The sequence below is a fragment of the Loxodonta africana genome, chromosome 8, assembly GCF_030014295.1.
Source record: "Loxodonta africana isolate mLoxAfr1 chromosome 8, mLoxAfr1.hap2, whole genome shotgun sequence".
NCBI lineage: Eukaryota > Metazoa > Chordata > Mammalia > Proboscidea > Elephantidae > Loxodonta > Loxodonta africana.
This window is the reverse complement of record NC_087349.1, coordinates 67833211-67854210: the sequence shown is the minus strand read 5'-3', so window position 1 is coordinate 67854210 and position 21000 is coordinate 67833211. Positions and strand designations below refer to the sequence as shown.

Here is a 21000-nt window from a genome sequence, read left to right as displayed (position 1 = left end):
CCAGAGCATATGTGTCATGGATTGAAATTTTTCCCCCCAAAATATATGTCAACTTGGTTAGGCCAGGATTCCCAGTATTGTGTGGTTGTCCCCCATTTCATGATTTTCCTATGTGTTATAAATCATAATCTCTGCCTGTGGTTAATGAGGATTAGGGTGGGATGTGACATCATTGCACAGGTCACATCCCTGATCCAATGTAAAGAGAGATTCCCTAGGGTGTGGCTTGCACCACCTTTTATCTTATAAGAGATAAAAGGAAAGGGAAGCAAGCAGAGAGTTGGGGACCTCATACTAACAAGAAGGCAGTGCCAGGAGCAGAACGTGTCCTTTGGACCTGAGTTTCCTGTGCAGAGAAGCTCCTACACCAAGGGAAGATGGATGACACAGACCTTCCTCCAGAGCCAACAGAGAGAGAAAGACTTCCCCTGGAGCTGATACACTGAATTTGGACTTGTAGCCTACTACACCGTGAAAGAATAAATTTCTCTTTGTTGAAGCCATCCTCTTGTGGTATTTCTGTTATAGCAGCACTAGATGACTAAGACAATATGCTCGGTATATTATTATGCAGAATAAATTATGATCTGGGAAATCCCACCTTATACATTTGTAGTAATGGCTCACTTATTTGGGTTCTGACTTCCAGTAACCTCAACCACCATCAAAGCAGCTTTAAAGCCTGACAATAGCAAAACAGACCTCTTCTTAGTAAAGAAAATAGTTGTTACAAAACATACTGACATGACAGAAGCACAAATTTATCCATAGGCTCTCACTCGGAAATATTGCCTTAAAATGGGTTTAAAATAAGGGACTATTTTAAGAAAACTAGTGTTGAAGTCCTCCAGAAAGGACCAGCAGGAAGCCACCTATAGTTGAACAAAGTTGGGTTTATTGACTCATTCGAGTGAGTGAGACTACGTACCATGCAGTGACTTAGTAAGAGAATGTAAGATAAAACTTTTCATAGAATTTGGGATTGTCTTAGGGGATTTGGAAGAAAGTTCAAGAAAGCAGGTGTTGACTGTAGATTGGATGCAATGAGGGGTGGGGTTAATTTTATGATTGAATTTTTAAATTAATCTTACCTAATCCTTTTTTTTTAATCCATTGCCATCCAGTCAATTCCAACTCAGAGCAACCCTATAGGACAAAGTACAACTGTCCCATATGGTTTACAAGGAGCAGCTGGTGGATTCAGACTGCTGACCTTTTGGTTAACAGCCTGAGCTCTTAACCACTATGCCATGAGGGCCATGAACCTTACCCAGTAGGTGGGAAAAACGATGTCAGGCTTAAGTTGTAATTGTTAAAAATCTGCAGCCATATTCTCCAGGATAGGGGGATGTTGTTGTCCTTGTTAGCTGCTGTCAAGTTGGCATCCCAACTCATGATGACCCATGCACAAAGGAATGAAATGCAGCCTGGTCCTGCACCACCCCCATGATCGCTGCTGATAGGACGGACCTTTGTGATCCATAGGGTTTTCATTGCCTGATTTTTGGAAGTGGATGTCCAGGCCTTTCTTTCTAGTCTGTCTTAATGTGGAAGCTGAAATCTGCTGAGCATCATAGCAAAACACAAGCCTCCACTGACAGATGGATTTTGGCTATGCATGTGGTGGCTGTCCATGAGCTGCAATGGTTGGGAATCGAACCTGGGCCTCCCACATGGAAGGCAAGCATTCTAACGCTGAACCACCAGTTCCCCATATAGGGTGATGTCTGATCATGTTTTGAGTTTGGATAATGTTTCTTGTTTTTATCTGTACTCAGATGTGTTTATAGACTGGTCTTGCTTTTGTCTTGGTCATCAAGATCATAGAGTGGCCGTGTCTCTCGTTGGTGTTCCGTGAAATTGTTTACGTTCACCAGGAGAGCACCATAGCCTAGCTGCCAGTGCCAATTCATAGCCATGATTCTTCTACCACTTGCTCCCATGCTCAACCATTCCAGTCACACTGTCTTCTCCACGTTTCTGGAAAATACTAGGCATCGTCCTGGCACTGGCTATTTCCTCTGCCTGGAATGCTCTTCTTCCAGGTTTCTGCCTGATTCATTCCCTCTCATCAGTGAGGCCATCCCTGGCCACCTTATCAAAAATTGCAACTGCTTCCCTACTTCCCTGACTTACTTTTCTCCTTAAAAAAAAAAAAACTTAGCACTCATTAAGTACTTATTCAACACACTCTATATTTAACCTATTTCTCTTGTTTATTGTCTTCTGTTTCTTCCACTAGAATGCAAGCTCTTTGAAGATGGAGATTTTTGGCTGTTTTGGTCACAGTTGCTTCTCCAGTGTTTGGGACAGTTCTTGACACATCATGAGCACTCAACAAATATTTGTTGGAAGACACAAAGAATGAATGAATGATATTGCTCTTCTAAGGGGTATTATCACTTTGTTTGCCAGATTTCTTTCAGGCGAGGAGGTGGAGCCCTTTAATTCTGCTACATTTCCCTTAAATAATTTCTTAGTTTTTAAAATGCATTCTTAATAAGACTTGGAGGGAGAAGATATTTAAAAAGTTTAAAACATGTTTTTTCAATTTCTTTTTCAAATCTTGGCTTTCTTGTATCCTATGAACTTTGTACTTTTATATATTTCTATTATGATCATAAGAGGAAATGTATCACTGTAATAACCACTCAGGAGTTTTTGGCTTTCATGAGAATAATTATTGATAAATATAAACTGATGCAAGTGCACACAAATTTAGACGTAAGTAGTAAAAATGTGATTCTTTATTGTAGGCAAATTTAAACTATAAACTGTTAAAAAAAAATGACATAACTTTCTATCCCAAGGTTTTTACAGTAGTGTCCTTGGAGAACTTTTTTTAAAATTAATCTTCTGTGATTAACACTTAAATTAAAAAAAAAAAATTTTTTTAACACTTAAATTACTTAAGCATAAATAGATGTTTCATTATAGGTCATTTATTATTTATAATACTCATAGATATTAAGAGAAAGAAATGGGCAGGAACCAGAAGTGTTGTGTTTACAAACCACTTAAAAAGTCTATTTTCTTATATAAATTAAACATACCCTAGGTTGTTTGCCCAATTAATTTCCTTGGAGAACTTTTTTTTGTAGTGTATTTACACATGTATTTATACATGGGTGCCACAAACAGTTAAGCACCCAGCTACTAGGGGAAAGGTTGGTGGTTCGAACCCACTCAGAGCACCTTGAAAGATAGGCCTGGCGATCTGCTTCTGAAAGGCCACAGCCTTATGAACAGTTCTGCTTTGTACACGTGAGGTTTCCATGAGCCAGAATCGAGTCAATGGCAACTAACAACAAATAGACGTTTTTAAACAAGCCTAACTCCAAATACCAAAGTATGAAATAATGAGGTTTTACTATATTGCCATATTTCAGATTTATTTTCTATGCAGGGGGATTTAGAACCTGTGGGACGCCAAGAACCAGTGGAACTGGGAGTCAAGGTGATCAGGTAACCAATGCTGCATCTTTTCCTTTCAATGTAGAACGTTTTAGGCCAATCCTTGTATTCACTGGAGACCAAACCAAACCAATTGCCACCAAGTCAATTCTGACTCATAGTGACTCTGTAGGACACAGTAGAACTGTCCCATGGAATTTCCAAGGAAAGCCTCGTGGATTTGAACTGCCAACCTTTTGGTTAGCAGTCATAGCAATACACCACCAGGGCTTCCAGTCCTACAAATATCTATGAGTATATTTGACCATCAAGTTGCAATGTAAGTCCACAAGTGAATGTAGGGAAGGATAAGATGGTTTCATGAGAGGATTTTATTTTTTACAACGTCCAAGGACTTAAAGAATAGTGTTTGTGGTACTATGACTTTTAAAATTAAAACCTAATTAACAGAGGAAGACTTTTGAAGTAATATATTATAATTCTCTTTGGGAGCAATAGTTTTTTTTTTAACCTGTTGGTCTCTGTGTGTTTTCTCCTTGGAGCTTTGTGGATGATTAAATCCCACTCTATTCTAATGCCAGTAGAGCAGTATTTCTTTTTAGCCACATACCGGAAACCCTGGTGGTGTAGCGGTTAAGAGTTATGGCTGCTAACCAAAAAAGGTCAGTAGTTTGAATCTACCAGGTGCTCCTTGAAAACCCCATGGGGCAGTTCTACTCTGTGCTATCGGGTTGCTATGAGTCAGAATCAACTCGACGGCAGTGGGTTTGGTTCTTCGGGTTAGCCATGTAGCAGGCGCAGAGGTTAAGCTTTTGGCTGCTAACCAAAGGTCAGTGGTTCAAACGCACCAGCTGCTCCATGGGAGAGAGATGTGGCAGCCTGCTTCTATAAGGATTCTATAAGGATTTATAGCCTTGAAAACTCTGTGAGGCAGTTATACTCTGTCCTTATAGGGTCACTATGAGTTAAAATTGACTCGATGGCAATTGGTTTTTGGGTTTAGCCATGCACCAACCTAAAAAAAGGTGTTAAACTTACAACAAAAACCAAAATCAGAAATACTACTTAATTTAAAGGGTACCCTTCCTGAATGGAAGCAAACCACAGATAGGGTTTATAAATGATACCTTGGCCCTCTTGGTCAGAAGAAAGAAAAATATCTGAGGATGTCAAATGACAAGTCAGTTTGATTAAAATTCATGATTAAGAATTAAATTATTCTGTTGCCTAGAAATAAACACTGCTACACTCATGTGTTTAGGTAGTGAGGGAAGGGAGGTATAAAAAAAAATAGATAATTCCAAACAAATCTCATTGTTGACCTTAAATTTGAGTTCATTATAATTATATACCAATTGATTAGTTCATTTGTTCTTAATTCAACCAATAGCAAAATTGGATATTATTCCTTTTTTCCAATTATCTGCCCCCTCCAGCATAGGTCCTAGTATAATAGCTGAGGAAGATGAAGGTGAAGGAGAAGTCAAGATAAACCTGTAAATAAATACTTAGATAGCAATTAAGAGCTGAATATTTTGACTACTCAAGGATCATGTTTGACTATGCCACCAGGGCATTTTCAAACTTTGTAGTTTGTTTGCTGTTTTCAACAAGGCTGGTGTTCTAATCCTAGAAGGCATCAAGTCCTGGGAATTATGGTGTTCTTGGTGCTGTTACCATCATGGGAGCTGAAAATGAGGATCAAAGAAAGCCAAATCTTCCTAGATGGCCTGTGAATTCTGACCTCCTGCCTGCAGCCTTTAGGCTGGTTCTTGCTGGAGATTGTTGTTCCTCAGCTTAAAAAAAAAAAACAAAAACAACTTTTTAACTGCATTTTCTTGCTCCTTTCTTTTCCAAGAGAAAAAAAGTCTCTTTTGAGATAGAAGTGACCATATAGAGCTGACCCCTAATGGATGGGACATTGAATGGAAAATATTATTTGTAAACTGTACTGAACAACAAAATAATTTGTTTACACCTTTGAGATAAATTATTTAAATTTTATTTAAATTTAACTTTTGGTTATGTAGTTACTCATTTTTCTTCTTATCTTTAACATCTTTATCCATTGAATTCCTGTTATATTTAGATTTCTCTATTACTCATACAGAAGTTTCCTATTCATCTGCTTATAAGGGAACTTCTGTTTTTAGCAACCTGACCTGCAGATTTTTGTTATATATTTGGAGGCTTGGCCATTTCAAATCTTTTGTAAAATAAAATGGAATATAAATAACCACATCTACACACGGCCGCATTCTCTTGATTTTTTAATTCCCTGTCTCATTACATACTACTTGTGGATATCTGTAAAAGTCAGAAAGGATTCCTTCTCTTAACTGTTCAGTATTTTATAGTGTGGCAACCTTAAAAAAACCTTAGCTTTCCTAAATTGTTTAGGCCACTTGACCAACCAAAGAAAAGTAAATAAACTTTGTGATTTAAAAATGAACAAGCAGGTGTATCATCTAACTAGAGAAAAAGGATAACATTTGTAATAAAATCATTATGTACCCATAACTGGAAACCCTGGTGGTGTAGCGGTTAAGTGCTACAGCTGCTAACCAAAATGTCAGCAGTTCGAACCCACCAGCCAGTCCTTGGAAACTCTATGGGGCTGTTCTACTCTGTCCTATAGGGTCACTATGAGTTGGAAACGACTTGAGTGCAATGTTTTTTGTTTTTTGGATATCTATAACTGTTATTTGAACAAGCATGGCTTGTGAGATGTAAACAAAAGAGAATTTTAATTTTTTCTCTCATCATCCCTTTACATTTTTTTCAGTGTAGGCAGTTTTTTGTTTGACTGTTTGTTTTTTGTCACTAAAAAATTTCTAGCAGGCTTCAGGGTGCTTTTAGGTAATAGAAAGTTGTAGGGTCACTGTGGGAGTCCCTGGTTGGCTCAAGCAGTTCAGCAGTGGGCTAGTAACCAAATACTGCCAGTTTGAACCCATTCCGAAGTGCCTCCGAAGAAAGGCCTGGTGATCTACTTCTGAAAGATCACAGCCACTGAAAACCCTATGACGTGCAGTGCTACTCCACATACGTGGAATTGCCATGAGTTGGAATCTACTTAAAGGCAACTGGTTTGGTTTTTTGGTTAAGGTCACTCTACATTGCAAATCACAGTTTCAATTCTGTAATATAAATATCTAGTTACTAAAGTATGTGCCCTATAGTGTCAGTATGACTTGGAATCAATTGGTTTGACAGCAGTGGGTTTGGGTTTTAGATTCTACTTTTGCTGCTCTAGTCTCTTTCTGGAAACCCTGGTGCCATAGTGGTTAAAAGCTATGGCTGCTAACCAAAAGGTTGGCAGTTCAAATCCATCAGGTGCTCCTTGGAAACTCTACGGGACAGTTCTACTCTGTCCTTTAGGGTCGCTATGAGTCAGAACTGACTTGATGGCAATGGGCTTTTTTTTTTTTTTAAGTCAATGTGTTAATCTTCCTTTTAATCTTCATTCTTCTAGTAGGAGCTGCAGGGACAACCTGCAGGGGTTCAGGAAAGGGGGCATGTTTCTCATCCCTCGCAGGCTGCATCAGCCATGAGAGGAGGAGGGCATGAAGATTCTTTCTTGGTTGGTGCTATTGTCAGAGAGGAGCCCTGGTGGCACAGGGGTTAAGCTCTCGACTGCTAACCAAAAGGTTAGCAGTTTGAACCCACCAGCTGCTCTCTGGGAGAAAGATGTGACAGTCTGCTTCTGTAAAGACTACAGGTTTGGAAACTCTATGGGGCTGTTCTACTCTGTCCTGTAGGGTCGCTTTGAGTTGGGATCGACTTCATGGCAATGGGCTATTGTCAGATCTGTGGGCCCTCTAGCATGGCAGATATTTGAAGCTGTTGCTCTTCCATGTGGGGCTCCCCCATTGGCCCCTCTGACTGCACCTTTTTGGACATGGGTGAAGGACTCTTCCTCCAGCTCCCTTTGCACTCAGCTTCTACTTTTCTGAAGGTTTATACTACACCTGAAAGTCCCTGAGTGGTGCAAATGGTTTATTCTCGGTGGCGTAGTGGCTAAGACTTGGCTGCTAACCAAAAGGTCGGCAGTTCGAATCCACTAGCCACTCCTTAGAAACCCTATGGGGCAGTTCTACTGTGTCCCGTAGGGTCTCTATGAGTTGGAATTGACTGGACGGCAATGGGTTTGGATTTTGGTTTTACTGACCTAAAGGTTGGCAGTTCAAACCTAACAAGTGGTACCACGGAAGAAAGGTCTGGCGGTCTGCTTCTGTAAAGATTACAACCAAGAAAACCCTATGGAGCAGTTCTACCCTATGACATATGGGGTTGTCAGGAGTCAGAATCTGCAGCTACAAGTTTTTTGTTTTTTTTTCTAATTCTGCACCCACTCTCTCAGATAGAGTTCCATTACCCTGTCAGGTTCTCTTGGGCAGGATTCAAAAGAATTCCAGGATGTTTCTGTCTTACACCTAGAATACATCTGGTGCGCCGAAAAGTCTCACGTGGGCTTTGTGCTGACAAACTCTGGGTGTAGAGGCTGATCCCTCCCTAGCACTTTCTTGGCTACCAAGGCCATTTTAGTTTTCTCAGGCCTGAGTCAGGCACCAGTCCCAAGTGGCTTCACTGAAGTTCCCTTTTTAGACTACAGTGATGAGAGAGGCAACCCAAGCTCATTGTTATGGATTGAATTGTGTCCCCAGAAAATGTGTTGTAAATTGTAACACCTATACCTGTGGTTATAATCCCATTTAGGAATGGATTCTTTGTTATGTTAATGAGGCAGGATTAGTGTAGCATGTGTCTTAAATCAATCTCTTTTGAGATATAAAGGAGATTAAGCAAGCAAATGAGCAAGCAAAGACAGGGGAAGATAAATGCCATGCCACATGAAGATCACCAAGGAGCCAAGGAATAAAGACCTCCCCCAGAGCCGACAGAGAGAAAAACCCTTCCCCTAGAGCCTTTACCCTGAATTTGTGCTTCTAGCTGCCTAAACTGTGAGAAAATACATTTCTGTTACAGCAGTGCTAGATAACTAAGACACTCATCCCATTTGCTCCCAAGAAAATTCTTTATAAAAGTACTTTCTCCAAAGAAAAACTCTGTAAATCCTATCTCCTGCCCCCTTTTTATACTTGCAGTGTGGGTGAAAGACTCAAGAGCCATCCAACTGGTTCTTGTTAGAATATTCTTCATTGTGGCACCTGCAGGCTATCACTTGTTAGAGCCCAGGTTAAACCTCCTGGTACATGTCTATTGATACTGCTAGGATATAGGTTTGTCTGCATGTTACAGAGATGGGAAATGGATTAACAGCATGGAATTTTATTTTTTTCTTGCTTAAACTCCAAGCTGGAGTGGCAGTCTTGTTCACCGGTGTCATGGGGAGCTCAGGCGTCTTGCTGTACCAAGGGTGCTTTCCTCATCTGCATGATCCAGGATAGCTTCTCGCCGTGCCTTTATTCCAGCCAGTGCAGAGAGGGAGAAGGAGAAAGAGAAGGCCTACCTCTTCCTTTAGCTTGAACAGAAATTGCACACAGCACTTCCATTCACATCCCACTGTCCAGAACCTGGTCCACATGGCCATGTATGGCTGCGGTAGGGACTGGGCAAAGTCATATTTATTCTAGGCAGCCATCCAGGCTAGGTAACATTTCTATTACTATGGAAGAAGGGGAGAACGCATATTATGGTTGGACTAGCAGCCTCTATCACTCGATCAAACAGATACTTATTGTGTATGAGTAGCCTATTATGGTGTGTGAACTAAACTTCCATTTCAGAGGAAGTAAAACTACTCTTACCACAAATCTCTTCTTAATTTCACTAATACTATTTCTTTTTTATTTTAAATCCGAGGGAATCAAAAGAGACATTGGTCCACTTGGTTTGAAAGGGCTCCCAGGACAGGGATTGCTTGGTCCCAAAGTGATTTTCTAAATGAGAACAGAGTTGTTGTGTCTATAGTTTGGTTGCTGTTTTCTGGACAGTGGCCAGTGTGTTTGGAAAACAGCAGCTGAAATAAGTTAAAAAATCAGAGATCTCTACTTAATGTAAAATGTTACTGATCTTCATAAAAGATTAGGAAATGCAATGTGTCTTTTTTAGACTTTAAGATGCTTTTACTTACATAATCTTTAGTCACTATTTTTTGTTACTTTTACTTTTGAGACCCTATTCTATCAACTCAAACAGTAATATCAGTAGGTATTAGTGTCTGTATGCCTTTCTGAGAGAATTTTCACTCTCTTTCACTCTCACTAGCACCTCCACGATAGGTCCAACTACTAAAACATTTGGCTAAAGATACGGAGTCAAAAATGACCTAAGAAATAAAATTTTTGCGTGAACTTGGGAATCAAATGGTCCCCTTCCTTGGAACTATTACCCCTCTGGGAAGAGGTATGGTACTTATTATTTAACTGTTGTCATTGTTAGTTGTTGAGTCAACTCTGACTCATGGAGACCTTCTCTATAACAGAACGAAATAGTGCCCGGTTCTGTGCCATCCTCACAAATGTTGGTATGTTTGAAGCCATTGTTGCAGCTGTGATTTAACTAGCTGTCCTTAAAGTTACTCCAAAGAATCATTAACCATTGTTAAAAAAACATACTCCTCTAGAGCTGCGCATATGAGAAGCAGCTCAGTAGAATACAATTACCGTCTTTGTGATTTTTGATTTGGGGCTCACAATTGAAAGCTCCAGTTGTTCTCTCTGGTTATGTCGTTCTTGATCAGCAGTCACCATGGCTTCTTATGTCTCAGCTTCAGTTGTTCTGAAATATGACTGCCTGTCTTTTCTAGGTGTCTTCCACAGACAGGGTTTCCTTAAAATCAATATTGAATACGCTACATGGAAAATATTTTAAGTCAGACCAGTCCATATGTTTATTTCCATATGTATCCTTATGGGTTATGCATTCCACATGTATATTTATTTTACAAATTTGGTGTTTTCACTTGAGGTGATTTCAGGTCAATAGAAAGAAGACTAATTTTGCGTGTGTGTATGTGTGTATAAAGCACATGAAACGTGAATGAATTAAACACATGAAATTTACTTTCCTCTCCCTTTGTTGTTATAAGACAGTTCTGAAGATCAAAGACAGGAATATATTATTTTTCTTTTGTTGCTACATTCAAATACTCTTTCCTTACTAGGGAGAAGTTGACCAGATGGGACCTACAGGCCCTAGAGGACAGTTGGGAATTGGAGTCCAAAGGTAAGTAGGTTATGTTTTTCAGAGCATTTAGATCATTTACATAATATTATGTAAAGCTTAACTTACATCCAAATGCAATACAGATCACTCCTCCCAGAGGAGAAAAGTTATTCAGAAAAGTGTCTGATGCCCAACATAATTCTTATTGTTTAAAAAGAACCAAAAATCTTAGTTTATTTCATTGATTCTTGTTTGTTAATTTAAACAATTTGTTTTTAACTGCTTTGTCATTGTGTAATTTTTATATCAAAGTATTATTAGCTTCGTAAAACAACTTGAGGAGACTGCCCTTTTCTTCCTGTTTTTCAGAACCATTTGTATAAGATAGGAAAAATATCTTCCTTAAAGGTTTAAAGGTTTGGTAAAGACTGTAAAATCAACTAGGCCTGGGATCTTGGAGGGAGGGGAAGTTAAAGACTTTTAAATAGTGATTCAGTTTATTTAATAGTATTAATTTATTGAGTTGTCCATTTTTTAAAAGTCGTTTATGCAATTTACATTTTTCTTGAAGATTGTCCATTTCATTAATATTTTCCAATATATTGCTTGAAATTATTGCAGAAATTTTCTATGACTTTTAAAATATGTGATATCTATAATTATGTCTCCCTTTCATTCCTAACGCTGTTTGTGCCTTTTCTTTTTTACTGTTAATCATTCCTGCTAGAGGCTTATTTGTTTCTATTAATTTTTTAAATTGAAGTGTCACCTTTTAATTTTGTGGAACTTTTAATTTTTTGTTTTTTAAGTTTAATATTTTTTGCTCTTGTCTTTATTATTTTCTTCCACTTATTTTTAGGTTTACTGTGCTTTCTTTAAGAAAAAAGATTTTTTTTTTTAGTTGAGCATGATATTCAAGTGTTTTCAATATTTTTTGTTCTTGATGAATGTATATAAGGCTATAAATTTACCTCCAAATTCTACTTTAGAAACTATTCCCAAGTTATAGTAAGTAGTACTTTCACTGCTGTTTAATTCTAAATATTTTATTATATCCATTGTGATCTTCTCTTTAATACAATGAGTTATTAGAAGTTACTTTTAAGTTTCCAAATACTTTTTAAACTTTATTTTTCATTTATTTCTAATGTAATTAAGTGTGCTAAAAACTGCTCTCCATAATTATAATTCCTTTAAATTTGTTTGTGAATTTATATTTGGCCAATTTTTAAAAAATTTCTTTTGTACTTGAAAGAAGTATATTCCTTACTTATTGGGTGCAGCTTTCTAGAGATACCTATTAGATTTTTTTTTAAGTCTTCTATGTTCATGATAAATGTTCGATCCATCAGTTATTGATAGGGGCATGCGAAAATATTGCACCATGATTAGATTTTTAATTTGCTTTGCACAATTTCATTAAATTTTGATTTATATATTGTAAAATATATAAATTAGACCTCCTCTAACTTCACATTTTATATATTGTAAAATATGTGAGTTAGACCTCCTCTAACTTCACAAGGGGGGAGAATCAAGATCCACATCAGCCCAAGGCTGATTCCTATAAGGCAGAGGTCAGACATACCTCCTCTCTCCAACCTTCTTACCAATTCTGACACCAGCCACCCCGCCCATGGCGATCTCTAGTTCTCTGCTGGGTTTGATAATTCATTCCAATGGCCACATAGAATTCACAGACAATATTCATGATCATAGGGTTTTTTAGGGAAGTAACAGGTTACAATTCAGGATTAGGAACAACTCAGAATGCAGTTCTTTGGTCAGGACAGCTTTTCAGCAGTGCCTATAGGCAGGCCTCTCCCTCAGTACCTGGGCCACTCAGCCTGGCCTCTGTCCTGTTTGGTCAAGTGTTACAAAATTCTTCAGCTCCACCAATTAGTACTCAGAGGCACCCTATTCCACCCAGATGGCTCCTGCCTAAAGGCACTCAGCTCTCTTGCTCAGTGGGTTGGTATGCGCACTGTAACCACCTTGCTCTGTGGGCCGGGAAGCCTAACACTCTGTCTTGCACCAGTTTCCTGCTTCTGCTGCTGCTATTTCTCTGCCACTGCTTCTCATTGTCTCATGCTGTCTAAGGTGTTACAGCTCTCTCTCTCTGTCTCCTGGGTCTAGGAGGTTCTCAGGGACCCTGGGTTCAAAAGACACACTCCACTCCTGGCTCTACTTTCTTGGTGGTAGTAAGGTCCCCCTCTGCTCTCAGATTGGCTCTTTTTTAAGCCTAATGGGACGGCAAAACTGACCAATCCCCTCGTTAGGATTCCATACACCTTATTTGCAATGGTCCCACCCCTGCAGGGTTCCACATACCTTATTTGCATTATTAGTAAGCTGTCCAATCCCCTTGATGTGCCACAAACACCTTATCTGTGTAGTCCCACCCAGTCACTGTGTGGGAGTCAGAAAGACTCTTGCTAGGAGGGTCATATTAAGTAATTATATTAGGTAATTCACCATACCACATGTATTTTGAACTTATGTTAGTGCATACAAGTTCATGGTTTATATTTCTTCCTTGTTCATCATCTATTTTCTTGTGTGTAATATCCTTGTTTATCATGATCAATGCATTTTTGCCGTAAAAGTTATTTGAACTGATAGCTGCCCCATTACAACAGGTTGCTTTTTGGATTAGGGCTTCCTTCATATAGCTTTTTTTCATATATATCTATTTGTCTATATATACCTAGGATTATAGTTCCCAAGAAGGCATACTTGAGCAGGTAGTGATTTTTTTTTTTAAGCTTTTGATTTTTAAATAATTATAGACTCACAGGAAGTTGCAAAAATAGTATAAAGAATCTATGTACTCCTCTTCAAATTTCTCCAATGGTGACGTCTTATACAGCTGTAGTACAATGTTGAATTGACATCAGTACATTTATGTTTACTAGAGTACAAGTTTTATTCTGTTTGCACAATTTTTTTAAGTGTACATGCATTTGTATGTGTATGTGAGTATAATTCTATGCAATTTTATCTCTTGTACAGATTCATGTAACCACTATCATGATCAAGATACATAGTGCTTTATCTCCACAAAACAACTGTCTTGTGCTATCTTCTTTGTATTCACACCCACTCACACTCACCCTCTCCTCCCTCCCTGTCCCTGGGTACTTGCTAATCTGCTCTCCATCTCTACAATTTTATCATTTCAAGAATGCTATAAAATAGATTCATACAGTATATAGCCGTCTGAGATTGACTTTTTTCAGTAGCGTAACGCACTTGAGGTTCATTTTCTCTTGTAAACAGGATATAGTTGGATTTTTTAAATCTGGTTTTTAAGTGTGTTTTAATAGGCAATCTTAGCTTATATTTACACTGATTATTGATATAGTTATGCTTGTTTTTACAATCCTGGTTATGTTTTCTGCGTTTCATTATTACTTTTTTTCCTTTCTTCTTTCTGTTAGATTTGTTCCCTTTTTTCCTCTGCTTTTTGCGGAGACTGTGTTTTAAAAATACATACATAATTATGCATTTCCTAGCAATGCTTTAAATTATTCAGTATTTCTCACTTACACAAGGCTCTTATTGTTTTTAAACTACACATTGAACAAGTCCCTTTCTTGTTACTGTTTAGAGTTCTAATAAAACTTATTTATAAAAAACAAAAAATCAGTTCTTTAAAAAAAGGCTAAATGTGTTGACTAATTTTTAATCATTTTTTGTCTTAGTTACCTACTGCTGCTATAACAGAAATATCACAAATAGATGGCCTTAACAAACAGAAATTTATTTTCTCACAGTTTAGGAGGCTATAAGTCTGAATGCCATCATTACTCCATCCATGTCATTAAGGTCAACTCTACTTTAAGGAGGCAGCTCTTCCCCAGTCGTCTTTTGAGTGTCTTTCAACCTGGGGTGCTCATCTTCCAGCACTATATAAGACAATCTTCTTCTGCTATTCATAAGCTTTTCACTGGCTAATTCTTTTGAGAAGCTGACTGCAGGACCTTCATTTACTGATGTGGCACAACTCAAAATGAGAAGAAACAGCTGCAAGCATCCATTAATAATCAGAACCTGGAATGTATAAAGTATGAATCTAGGAAAATTGGAAATCATCAAAAATGAAATGGAACACATAAGCATTGATATCCTAGGCATTAGTGAGCTGAAATGGACTGGTATTAGCCATTTTGAATTGGACAATCATATAGTCTCCTATGCCAGGAATGACAACTTGAACAGGAATGGTGTTGCGTTCATCATCAAAAAGAACATTTCAAGATCTATCCTGAAGTACAATGCTGTCAGTGATAGAATAATATACATACACCTACAAGGAAGACCAGTTAATATGACTATTATTCAAATTTACATACAAGCCACTAAGGCCAAAGATGAAGAAACTGAAAATTTTATCAGCTGCTATAGTATGAAATTGATTGAACATGCAATCAGGATGCATTGATAATTACTGGTGATTGGAATGCGAAAGTCAGAAACAAAGAAGGAGGATCGGTAGTTGGAAAATATGGCCTTGGTGATAGTAACAATGCCAGAGATCGAATGATAGAATTTTGCAAGACCAACAACTTCTTCATTGCAAATACTTTCTTTCACCAACATAAATGGTGACTATATACATGGATCTCGCCAGATGGAACACACAGGAATCAAATCGACTACATCTCTGGAAAGAGATGATGGAAAAGCTCAATATCATCAGTCAGAACAAGGCCAGGGGCCAACTGTGGAACAGACCATCAATTGCTCATATGCAAGTTCAAGCTGAAACTGAAGAAAATCAGGGCAAATTGACGAGAGCCAAAATATGACCTTGAGTATATCCCACCTGAATTTAGAGACCATCTGAAGAATAGATTTGATGCATTGAACACTAGTGACCGAAGACCAGATGAGTTGTGGAATGACATGGAGGACATAACACATGAAGAAAGCAAGAGGTCACTGAAGAGACAGGAGAGAAAGAAAAGACCAAGATGGATGTCAAAGGAAATGCTGAAACTTGCTCATGAACGTCAAGCAGCTAAAGCAAAAGGAAGAATTGATGAAGTAAAAGAACTGAACAGAAGATTTCAAAGGGCGTCTTGGAAGACAAAGTAAAGTATTATAATGACATGTGCAAAGAGCTGGAGACAGAAAACCAAAAGGGAAGAACATGCTTGGTATTTCTCAAGCTGAAAGAACTGAAGAAAAAATTCAAGCCTCGAGTTGCAATAGTGAAGGATTCTATGGGAAAAATATTAAATGATGCAGGAAGCATCAAAACAAGATGGAAGGAATACACAGAATCATTATACCAAAAGGAATTAGTTGACATTCAGCCATTTCAAGAGGTGGCATATGATCAGGAGCTGATGGTACTGAAGAAAGAGATCCAAGCTGCACTGAAGGCACTGGCAAAAAACAAGGCTCCAGGAATTGACGTAATATCAATTGAGATGTTTTGACAAATGGATGCAGCACTGGAGATGCTCACTCGTCTATGCCAAGAAATATGGAAGACAGCTTCCTGGCCAACTAACTGGAAGAGATCCGTATTTACGCCTATTCCCAAGAAAGGTGATCCAACCGAATGTGGAAATTATAGAGCAATATCAATATCACACACAAGCAAAATTTTGCTGAAGATCATTCAAAAACAGCTGCAGCAGTATATTGACAGGGAACTGCCAGAAATTCAGGCCGGTTTCAGAAGAGGACATGGAACTAGGGATATCATTGCTGAAGACTCATTGACAGCCTGTGTTATGCAGATGACACAACCTTGATTGCTGAAAGTGAAAAGGACTTGAAGCACTTACTAATGAAGATCAGAGACCACAGTCTTCAGTATGGATTGCACCTCAACATAAAGAAAACAAAAATCCTCACAACTGGACCAATGATCAACATCATGATAAATAGAGAAAAGACTGAAGTTGTCAAGGATTTCATGTTACTTGGATCCACAATCAATATCTGTGGAAGCAGCAGTCAAGAAATCAAATGATGCATTGCATTGGGCAAATGTGCTGCAAAGAACCTCTTCTAAGTATTGAAAAGTAAAGATGTCACCTTGAACACTAAGGTGTGCCTGACCCAAGCCATGGTATTTTCAATCGCATCATATGCATGTGAAAGCTGGACAATGAATAAGGAAGATGGAAGAAGAATTGACGCCTTTGAATTGTGTTGTTGGTGAAGAATATTGAATACACCATTGACTGCCAACAGAATGAAAAAAATCTGTCTTGGAAGAAGTACAACCAGAATGCTCCTTAGAAGCAAGATTGGCGAGACTATGTCTTACACACTTTGGACATGTTGTCAGGAGGGATCAGTCCCTGGACAGGGACATCATGCTTGGCAAAGTATAGGGTCAGCGGAAAAGAGGAAGACCCTCAACAAGTTGGATTGACACAGTGGCTGCAACAATAAGCTCAAGCATGACAAGGATTGTGAAGATGGCGCAGGTCTGAGTGGTGTTTCGTTCTGTTGTGCCTAGGGTTGCTGTGAGTCGGAACTGACTCGACGGCACCTAGCAACAACAACAGAGTCTGAATTCAGGGTGCCAGCTCTAGGGGAAGGCTTTCTCTTTCTGTCTCCTCTGGAGGAAGGTCCTTGTCTCTTCAGCTTCTGCTTCCTGGTTCTTTGGAGATCTCCGTGTGTCTTAGCATCTATCTTACTCCATTTCTCCTCTGCTTGCTTGCTTGTTTAATCTCTTTTATATCTCAAAATAGATTGGCTCAGGACACACCCAACATTAATCCTGCCTCATTAACATAACAAAGACAACCCATTCCCAAATGGGATTATAACCACAGGCACAGAGGTCAGGACTTATAGCACATATTTTGGGGGGATGTGATTCAATACATAACACCCGTGATTCTAGTATTACACGTCTTCCATCTGGGTTCACTTCTTTTCTTCCTGAAGATCATGATTTGTAGTTCCCTTAATGAAGACCTACAGGTAATCAACTCTGTTTTTGTATGTCTAAAAATGCCTTTCCTTTTAGAATAATAATTTAGCTGAGTATTCTAGGTTGACAGTTACTTTTCTTCAGCACTTTAAAGGTTTTACTTGATTGGTTGGTAATAATAAATGCTAGCTGTTATTCTTATTAATTTTATTACAGAAAAGAATGATGAGGAATTTGCCTATGATAATGAAGTTAAATGGTCGAAATGGGATTTGAACTAGATTTATCTGACTCCAGGGTCTCTGTTATTTTAATATGACTCTATGAAGCATATAATAAAGGGAAACCAATTGAAAAAAGCTGATTTTTCATAGATAAAATACTTATGAAAATATGTTTATTTAAGCCAAGTTAAAGAAAACTGCTAACTGGCTATTATTATGACATATAAATAGGAATTTTTGACGAAAAATAAAAACCAAAACCCACTGCTGTCAAGTCAATCCTGACTCACAGTGATCCAATAGGGCTTCTAAGGCTGTAAAACTCTACGAGAAGCAGACTGCCACATCTTTCTCCCACAGACCCACTGGTGGTTTTGAACTGCTGACCTTTCAGTTAGCAGTCCAATGCTTTACCCACTGTGTCAATGGGGCTGCATAAAAATAGGTGATGAATTAAAAAATATATATATATATACATTAAAAAGTTATGGATTTTTCATCTTATAAAATATATTTCACCAAAAGATTAAATTTAAATGTCCAGTGTTCCTAATAAATAAAAAGTCCTTTTATTTGCCAAATTTAATAGTGTAAGTATGTCTTTTAAATGCAGTAAATATACTTTTATGCTGTTTCAGAATGGTGTTTTCTCTGAACATTTTAAAAGACTTATCATTCCTAACCACAAATTAAATGGGAAGTAAGTAGAATTATTGACTATTAGACATGGAAACAATGTTAGGGGCTCAATTTTCCAATTCACTTATAATCTAAAACTGAGATCCAAGAGGTAACTAACCCAAGATTAAATAGTTTAATTACTGTTAATTATTAATAAAATTTCTCAGATCAGAGACTTTTTTAAAACACCATACCCAAATCCATTGCTGTCGAGTTGATTCCAACTTATAGCAACACCATAAGATATATCCAATTGCAAGTACCTCAGAATGGAGGTGCATGGAATATAAAAGTCAGGGAAATGTAATCTTTCTTGATCCACTAGGGGGAGCCAGGCTTAATAGGACTCCCAGGACAGCCAGGAGTACCAGGAGGAGATGGAGCTACTGGGAAGAGGTAACATTATGTTTTTCATTATTACTGGAGTAAAAACTATTGAACCAAATTGATCTCTTGGTTCTTCAGGAACTCATATTAAGCCATCCAGAGAAATTTGGTCTCTTTAAGGGAAAACAAACAAAAAACAACAACAAAAAAAGCCCACAATTCTAAATTTCCCTTTTCACTTACCCCAGACAGAAAGAGCACCAATTCAAAGTCTGAGATAGTGTCTCAAGGCCTCTGTCTTCTCTCTGTGTTTTGGTAATGGCATTTTCCAGTGACCTGGTTCCTTCAGAATTCCTAGAAAGCACTTTCCCCCGCAGGAGGGCTTGTAAATGGGCTCAGGAAGTAAGACCATTGTAAAGATTTCCTGAGATATTTTGAGTTGACATTTGAAATACTAATTTTTCACTATAAGCAGTGAAAAACAGCGGATGGAAAAGCTGAAGGTCTCTCTTGTTAAAAAAGAAACTCGCCAAGTGTGAATGAAGAGCCAAAGGAAAATGAGCTTATTGCTTTGGAAATTGGCTGAGAAATTGGACAAACTCATGCTTTTTCAAGATATTTCAGATCCTCTGAGTGAAACTGGAGTGTGATGTTAATTTATTGAAGCTGGTAATTTCCAAATTAATTTTGAGCCTAGAGTGAAGGTCTGGTCTTGTTTTGAGGGTCTGAACCCAATCTACTGGGAATAAGAGGGGACAATGTGAATTTATACACACTGTCTAAAGGGGGGCAGTTAAGACATCAGTGTCATTTCCTCTAGGGAGAAGCTGGACTTCCAGGAGCAAGAGGCCCAGAAGGAGTGCCTGGAAAAGGACAACCTGGCCCCAAGGTATAGAATTGACACAGCATTGGGGGAAGCAGCTTGCCTTTTTCTGGGGCCAACTTTGGAAAAATTTGATTGTTATTCTTGCTATGTCAAATGTGTGTTTATATCAGGCTTAAAATCCTGGATACTGGCTTGTGAGCTTTTGGAAGGCAGCAAGTGTGTATTATTCATTTTTACTTTCCTAACGTCTGTCACAATAGCTGGCATAGTGGAAGAGTTCAACACATGTTTTCTCAATAAGTGGTTAGACTGACATTTAAAAAAAACACATAGGAAAGAAAAAGAAGCCTGGAGATACATCACTGAGGCTTGAAAGACCATAAATTTTATCCCATATTTGTAGAATTTCACAGAATAATAAGAATATCCCTTTTAAAATGTTACCGCAATTTCGCGAGTTAGAGCCGCCTGCTGCAAATAGCCAATTCTTGAGACGGGGTAGCAAGAGCTTTATTAGATATACTGGTATATGGAGACAGAGGGGAATGATCTCCTCCTAAAGTCCTCTGTCTCCCCAGACTACCGATAGGTTTGGGTTTTTAAGGAAAAAGAGCCATAAGTTTTAGGGACTTGTGGAATGTGCGCTCTCTTTCTTCTGTTTGGTTTTGGTGGTCCTATCTCAAACATGTTGATCTCTTCCTGCCATTATCCCATCAGCTCAGGGGGTAGCTGGTGCCGTCCTTCCTGTTATTTGACAGGCTTAGATCAGTATCACTTGTTTTCCACAGTCTTAGAGTAAACATTGGTTAACAATTAAACTTTTGGGGAGCTAACTTCAGGATCTTACTTGGAGGCAGGGATGGGCTAGGGGAGGGAAAGGAGAGAAAGAAGAAGGAAGAAAAATTGGCTTATGTACTGTTCAAGAAGATATGGCTGAGCAGCCTGTTTCAAAAATGCCCGTTTCACTTTCCCAATTGGCATAAATTTATTTTACATACTATAGAAATGCTAGTTGAGAACATCGTCATATGCCAAGATGAGACAATCCAAACTCGTCAATAAGACCAGTGGTGACATAACCTATAACCAAATGTTCCTGCAATTTTTCTGTATAGTCATCAATGCCCATATAACGATTCTGATAGAATATATGTAAGTAAAGTGAAAACAGAGTTTGTATACTCATTCAAGTTCTATTTATAATTCTATTAAAATAATCATTGATACCTTAACAAGTCTGTATCTTATGAAAATATTGGTTAAAACTGAGTTCTTAATCTTAAAAAATCTTAAATGTGACAATATGAAATTTAAATATATTTGTAGAATTTCAAACGTTTTTATTTATTGAATCACCAGACCATAGGATCCTTCCCTCCCCCCTCAATGGAAAATAGTCAGTGTTGATAATTAGATTTGTGAGAATGAATCACCTCTGAGATAGAGAGCTGAGGTCTAAACCCAAGTTGTGAGGCAGGTGGAGAAAGGACATCCAA

General features: G+C 38.2%; 1 protein-coding gene across 1 annotated transcript in view; it reads left to right on the top strand.

Moving 5' to 3' along the window:
• The window catches only part of COL28A1 (collagen type XXVIII alpha 1 chain), a 199001-nt gene that overhangs the window by 67381 nt on the left and 110620 nt on the right, over positions 1-21000 (top strand). The window contains 2 exon segments of the mRNA XM_064290408.1: positions 8520-8623; positions 10541-10602. Coding sequence (XP_064146478.1) covers positions 8520-8623; positions 10541-10602 — 166 coding nt within the window.